Source organism: Betta splendens, chromosome 3, assembly GCF_900634795.4.
Source record: "Betta splendens chromosome 3, fBetSpl5.4, whole genome shotgun sequence".
NCBI lineage: Eukaryota > Metazoa > Chordata > Actinopteri > Anabantiformes > Osphronemidae > Betta > Betta splendens.
Window position 1 is genome coordinate 2893372 of NC_040883.2, and position 6361 is coordinate 2899732.

Consider the following 6361-nt stretch of genomic DNA (forward strand, 5'->3'; position numbering starts at 1 on the left):
TTGATTAATGTGCTGCTTGAATCTCTGACTTTTTGTTGGGGGTCTGTGACGCTCTCATCGTTCACACAGACACTAGCAGTGATGACGCCAGACTCCGTGTCTGCAGCGGTTCCCTCCCTCCCACTCCCCTGCCCCCGTGTCTTTGCCTGGGGGTGCCTCCCCCTCCCCCTCCCCCGTCCCTCCTCCACCTCCACCTTCCACTCAGAGACCCAACCTCCAGCCAGGAGGGGAAGCATGTGGAGCGGAGCAGAGCGGCTGCACAGCAGCGCTGGGTTCCTGCAGAGCAGCTCGCTCCCACACATGGATTCAGACACTAAACAGTCCCGTCTGGTATCAGCGTGATCCAACACGCTCCTGCTCTGGTCCGGACCCAGTAACAGTCAGTAGGTGAAAGCAGAACCCTTTGGAGATTTCTATCGGCACGGATCAAACCTCATCTGGAGCCGCTTCGTTGTCTCTGGATTAAACGTGACCATGTTTAAGGCAGAAAGGTACGTGGGCAGACGTTCTCAGACTCTTCTTCCAGTGCCGAGCGGCGCGTGTGCACTTTGTGGAGTCAGACCCGTTCTTCTCTGTGTAAACTGTGTAAACTCTGAGTAGCTGCTGAGTTTCAGCGCGTGAACCGTCGTGTCGGGACACGTTCCTCCTGCTGTTATAGGTTACGGGTTAACAGCTGAAGCAGCAGTTACTCATTAGAGGGGATGAGTAACGTGTGTGAGACCGTCCGGACGCCGTCAAGGTGACTTTGCTGTGGCGGTGATGGATGTCTCCAGGATCCAGGCGCTCACAATGGAGCGGCCCAGCTTTTGTCAACGCACCTCATTGTCTGTCGTCTTCCTTGTTGTGAAAATCAGCTGCAGCGAGTGGTAGTTTCTTCCTCCTCACTGCTGAAATGTGGCTGGTGATTATTAGTTCATTACTTACTTTATTATTTATTCATCTCTGCTGCTTTTTCAGTGGCGACGCCAGAACGAAGCAGGAATATGTGTGTATTATTTCCCTCGTACGACTGTAAAGCAAACAGCTTCTGTCTGAATGTAACGACACTTGCAGTCTGACGGTTTGTCGTAGCGCTGTGGTGCGTGGAACTCGACCAACGCGCTGAAACGTCGTATTAACTGGGACTCTTGGGAACGGTTATGAGCCGATGACCTCAGAGTTGCCACATCGTCGCGCTCCTTCAGGATCGCGGCTAAAATAAAGTCGGATCCACTTGCTCTCGCGGCTCTGGGCTCAGACGTGCACTGTGTTATTGAGCTTTGTGTGACAGCCGTTACTCAAAGGGCTCTGTGTGTGTTCACTGCAGAGGTGAAGGCAGGATATGTTTTAATAGCGTGTGCCAGGGTTGGATTCTCTCCCTCAGATCCGTGTACAGATATGACCCGAGGCGGATCTGGGCTCGTGTTCCTGCTGGGCTTATTTTCCCACTCGTTCAGCTGCAGGAACAGAATCGGCTCAGTCCCACACTGAGGCATTCAAGTTCCAGCCGTCCGGCCCGACTTTGGATCAGCAAACATTTCATTAAAGTTCACCTGAGCCATATGGGTCAATATTTGGTTCCATTAGCGATCGCCTCCGTGGGCAAATATTATAGTTGGTTGGTGTTGTTTCAGTTAGAACGGGAATGTTTGTGTTAGTTCAGGGACTAAGATCAGCCTCAGACTGTAACTGTTAACGGTCCGACTCCAACCGACGGTCAACTCTGAACTGAATGAGGTGAATGACTCACTTATTCAGACCGAGTCCAGTAAATTCCAGCCACAGATGAGTCACTGTGGAGCAACGAAGGATGGACCCGTAGGACTAAAGTTATACCGCTGTGTGTGTGTGTGTGTGTGTGTGTGTGTGTGTGTGTGTGTGTGTGTGTGTGTGTGTGTGTGTGTGTGCGTGTGCGTGCCTTTGTCCCAAATCAAGAACCGCAGCTGTGAACGTCACCTTCACAGCATGCTCTCCTGGACCTGGACCTGTGCGTTCTCCACCCGTCTTCTGCTGCTTGTGTCTAATGGTCTTTGCTTTGTTGTCGTGTTTTGCAGCTACATGACTGACGGAGGCCTGGGTCTGTACACGCGGCGCCTGAACCGCATGCCTGAAAGCATGGCCGCCGTTCGAGAGACGCTCCATCGCAACGCATCGCCGGGACAGGGCGATGCCGACAGGTACCGGTTCCGTCAGAACACAGTGATACCGCCAGGTCCGGCTCTTTGTGTGTTTGTGTCTGCTCTCAGAGCGTCTGGTGACAGCGTGAGTGATGTGTCGACAAGCTGCTCTCTTTGTCCTGTGACGGATTTGGTTCCTGGCTAATTGACAGATGGAAATGAATGAAAGCTAAGACAAAAAGAAAGAGATGAGGTCAGACAGGGGAGGAAACAAATGGGTTGGTGCTGAATGAGCAGAGGCACTTTACACAATAAAACCAATAAATCAGAATGAGATTTGAACGAATGTGTTACACAGACACACACGCTGATGTGTCTTTGAGTGGTTTGAGTGTTTCAAGCAGCCTCCTCCCTAAATCCTCAGGTGTGCCTAATTTCCTGTCTCTTTAAGACTTTTGACCTTTGACCTCTCGCCGTGTTTGACCCTGCATGTAAACTCACACACACACACAGTCCTTCACTATATAAAGACGGCCTAACACATCTTTCCTCTCACCACTCACCTCTTATTTCTTCCTCTAACGTGTTTTGATTAGAGACTGCAGAAAACAGAGTGCAATTAAATGATAAAGGTTTGGGGGGATTTCTATACTTTGATTTGATTTTGAGCTTTCATGTGTCCATGTGAGGGTTGAACGTCTCGGTTCTTTCATGATCCTCAGACGGCTTTATTATGACTTTCATAAGATCAGAGACAGGAGCAAAGAGAGAGCTTTAACGCGGTGACTCCCCCTCCCCCCTGGAGGAATGTCTGATAAACCTGCTCACTGGTTTTAGTTTGGGATCCATTCGATGAAACGCATTTGCATAATAAACAGAAGCCTGCGGAGCTGCAGGGTGAGGACGGGAAGCTGCTTCCCTGCGGTTAAGGCTAATGTCGTACATGAGATGGGGCTCAGTGCAGGTTGTGTTTTGCTGTAGTTGCAGGTTTGAGCTCAGAGGTGTTTGCTCTGTGTTTGCTCACCAGGTGTGTGATATATATAAAAGCCTGGCTCACGTCCTCACGCCTCGGCCTCCGGTGGACATGTGGGGGTGGGTGAAGGTGTTGGGTGTCACCGTGGCATTGGGGTAAAAAAACCATGACCTCTCTGTGATGGGGTCACACACTTCAAAGGGTCATGGTCCAAAGTGCAGCGCGTTGCAGCAACATTTAAGACTTCAAAACCCTGCAGATGAGCGGAAAGCTGGACTAATGAGAAGCATGAAGGATGCAACAGCAGTAATGGTGAACAGACCGGGACGACTCAGCAGCAGCGTGAGCGCAGAGGAGCTATGATGCGCTGAGCAAATGGAAGGAGACAATGCGTGTGCTCTTCCTGCTGATTTATCTGTGTGGCCTGTGAAAGAGGAAGCAATCCATAACAGTCAGCCTCCTGATTTGAATTCCCTTTGTTAACGCAGACAAAGGAGAGGTCTTTGTGGTGTGAAGCTGCCGTGACCGTGAGCGTTGGACCCAAACTCCTCCTTTCTCGCTAAAGCACGACCGTTGTTTCTGGTTTCATTTTTCCAAATGAGAGCCGTCAGGAGCTCGTCCGTCTGAGGCTGCGCTGGGAATCAAATGGAATCTCATCTCCGCGAGCGCCCACCACGTCGACACGAGAAGTCCGATTAAATCGTGCAAATGTAAAAATGCGGTTGTTCCTGTTACGAGGCCGATTTGCATCGTCACCTGGACGCGAGTTCAGGCTGAAAGTAGTGAAAATGACTCGTGCCTCAGACAGCGGCCGACGGCGGGACGAGCTCCGGGCCGCGGTGCTGATCCGCCGGCACCACGTGAAGCCTCCTACAGTCCGAACAGCATGTCCCAGCGCTGCGCCCGCCTCCCACCAGCACCGCTTTGTAACTGTGTGACAGCTGTCAATCACTCACATCCGCCCATTGTCATTGGAAGTGTTAACTGTGGGGCTGTTTCCATGTGAATGGAGCCGGAGCCTCTGCACCAGGCCGTCGGCTGCTTACACTCACTATCCCACCGTCAGCCAGCAGAACCCGCCGTGAACCCGGTTCAGCGGTTGCAGCAGTTTGACGTCATCTTGCGACACGTTGCGTCGGACAATCGAACGCGCGCGGGCCGACATTCCTGTGGGATTACTCTGCAGCCAGTTGTGTAATTCCTCTGGAGTAAATCCCCTCTGTTGTTATAAGCCACGCAAAACCATACAGCACCTGACGAACCTGTGTCATCCTCCTACTCGTGACCCCCCCCCCCCCCCCCCCCCCACACACACACACACTTCCGTTTGCAAACACAAAGGAGGTTAATACATAGTCATCTGTGTATGTGGAAATGTGTCCTTGCTGTAGAAAGGATGAAACAAACGCACTATGAAACGCAGAGTGTAACACACACAGACCTCGGCCCTCAGGATGTTTTCGCCTCCTGTTTGGACATGAGCAGCTTCACCTTTGGCCTCAGGGAGGAAGTCGTTGGCTCTGAGAGCAGCTCTGCTCCTCGGTACCAGCAGCACCTGGCGCTGCCAGAATCTCAGCCTCTGTGTGTGTGTGTGTGTGTGTGTGTGTGTGTGTGTGTGTGTGTGTGTGTGTGTGTGTGTGTGTGTGTGTGTGTGTGTGTGTGTGTGTGTGTGTGTGTGTGTGTGTGTGACCCACCTCCACCTGCCTCAGCTGGCTCAGTGTTGTGGTTTGCCCCTGGGCCTCCGCTGTAATAATAGGCACTGGGTCAGATCCTGTCATGAGCCAGTGATCCTGTTCCCTGTGAAGTCGAGAGGTGAAGATGGATGTGGTTCTGATAAGTCTGAGTGGAACCTGAGTGAAGCTGCCAGTGACACACTGAGCAGTCTGACCCCACAGTCTGTAGCTGCTGGATATGAAGTGTACGGTCGATTAATGATGCTCCCACACGTTCCAGCTGAGGATCGTCCTCTCACCTACAGTGTAGAAAATCCCCTGTGATAAAAATCCTCAATTTAGATACATCAATTTGGGCAATTGAGATATTTCCAGCCTTCTATGCATTTTTAATTTAAAGAAATGATGTAACGACAAGTCAGAAAGTCGGGTGTTTCACAATGTCTGTGAATCGTATCGTCCTTAATTAACTGCTGGGTTGTACATTACTTCCTAACGCAGATGGATGTGGGAGGAAGTTGCATTAATTAAGTGTAAAGGTCATTATTTACATGTAGAGGAGGCTCAGTGGAAATATTAATAAGTTTGTTCTGGGAACAGAGAAACAGACACGGACTGATCCTTTTGTTGCCATGGATACGGTATCAGCAGGCCATCTTTTTCCCCTATAGGCTTTTACCAGGCACACCTGCTTCACCCTAGGAAACGATGGGGGCGGGGCTTCCTCACCAGTAAACAAAACCAGTCTAGTTCTTTGTAACGCAGCTGAGAGCAGTCACATAGTGTGATGACCCACAGGGACAGAAACGCTCTCTGCAGCAACGGTCCTGGCCGGATTCAAAAGCAGGACGCCTTGATTGCAGCACAGAGGCTCTGCCACTGCTCCGCTCTGCACCCAGAACCAGGACCGAGCTGGAGCCGGACCCGTCTCCAGTGAGCGGTCTGTGGTGCACTCGCCCCAGAGTAAGTCCTGACTCATGCGTTCTGTGATTCTGGCTTGCGAGCGGAAAAGCTGGAGTCAGCGGGTTTGTGCAGGTTGCAGCTTTGAAGTCGCTGCATGTAGATTATGGCTTCATGATGTGAGCTGCAGGAAAAGCTCGGGGACAGAAGTCTGCGTGCCAGAACTCTCATGTCACAGAGCCTGGACATGTAACAGAAAGCAGACCTGCAGACTGGTACCAGTCTGTCCCATGAGCCCCGAATAGCAGCATTCACCAGGGAAAGCTCCAGTTAAGGTCTGACTCTGCAGTTATTGATGGGTGGTTACCACTCAGAAAACCTGTTCACGTGGAACAATACGTACAAAGTCACAATGTTTAATTTCTTATTGTCTGAAATTCCACAAATGTCTCAGCAGGACTTTAAATTCAGCTTCTTGTTGCACCGGCAGATGCAGGACAATGGAGTTGTGTGACTGCGTTTGATGAGTCGTGTCACGTGTGTGAGGAGCTTCGGTGTGTTTTCAGTTTGGGTCCGAGTCGGTCGGTTGAATGAAGCAGCGTTTACACATCAAACACACACAGAGGAGTCAAAGGAACCGTGTGTGGACGAGACGGAGGCGGACGATGGGACCGGAGGGAGACGGACACGGCGCTTCCTGGACGCTGTCGCTCCAGCGC

The 6361-nt window shown here is 51.4% G+C and overlaps 1 protein-coding gene across 12 annotated transcripts in view; it reads left to right on the top strand.

The window, feature by feature from the left end:
• Window positions 1–6361, top strand: part of nav2a (neuron navigator 2a) — a 101047-nt gene that overhangs the window by 73208 nt on the left and 21478 nt on the right. For all 12 annotated transcript variants that reach the window (XM_029144128.3, XM_055507489.1, XM_029144120.3 and 9 more), the window contains one exon: window positions 2034–2156. In XM_029144128.3, the coding sequence (XP_028999961.1) occupies window positions 2034–2156 (123 nt within the window). The remainder of the gene's footprint in view (window positions 1–2033; window positions 2157–6361) is intronic.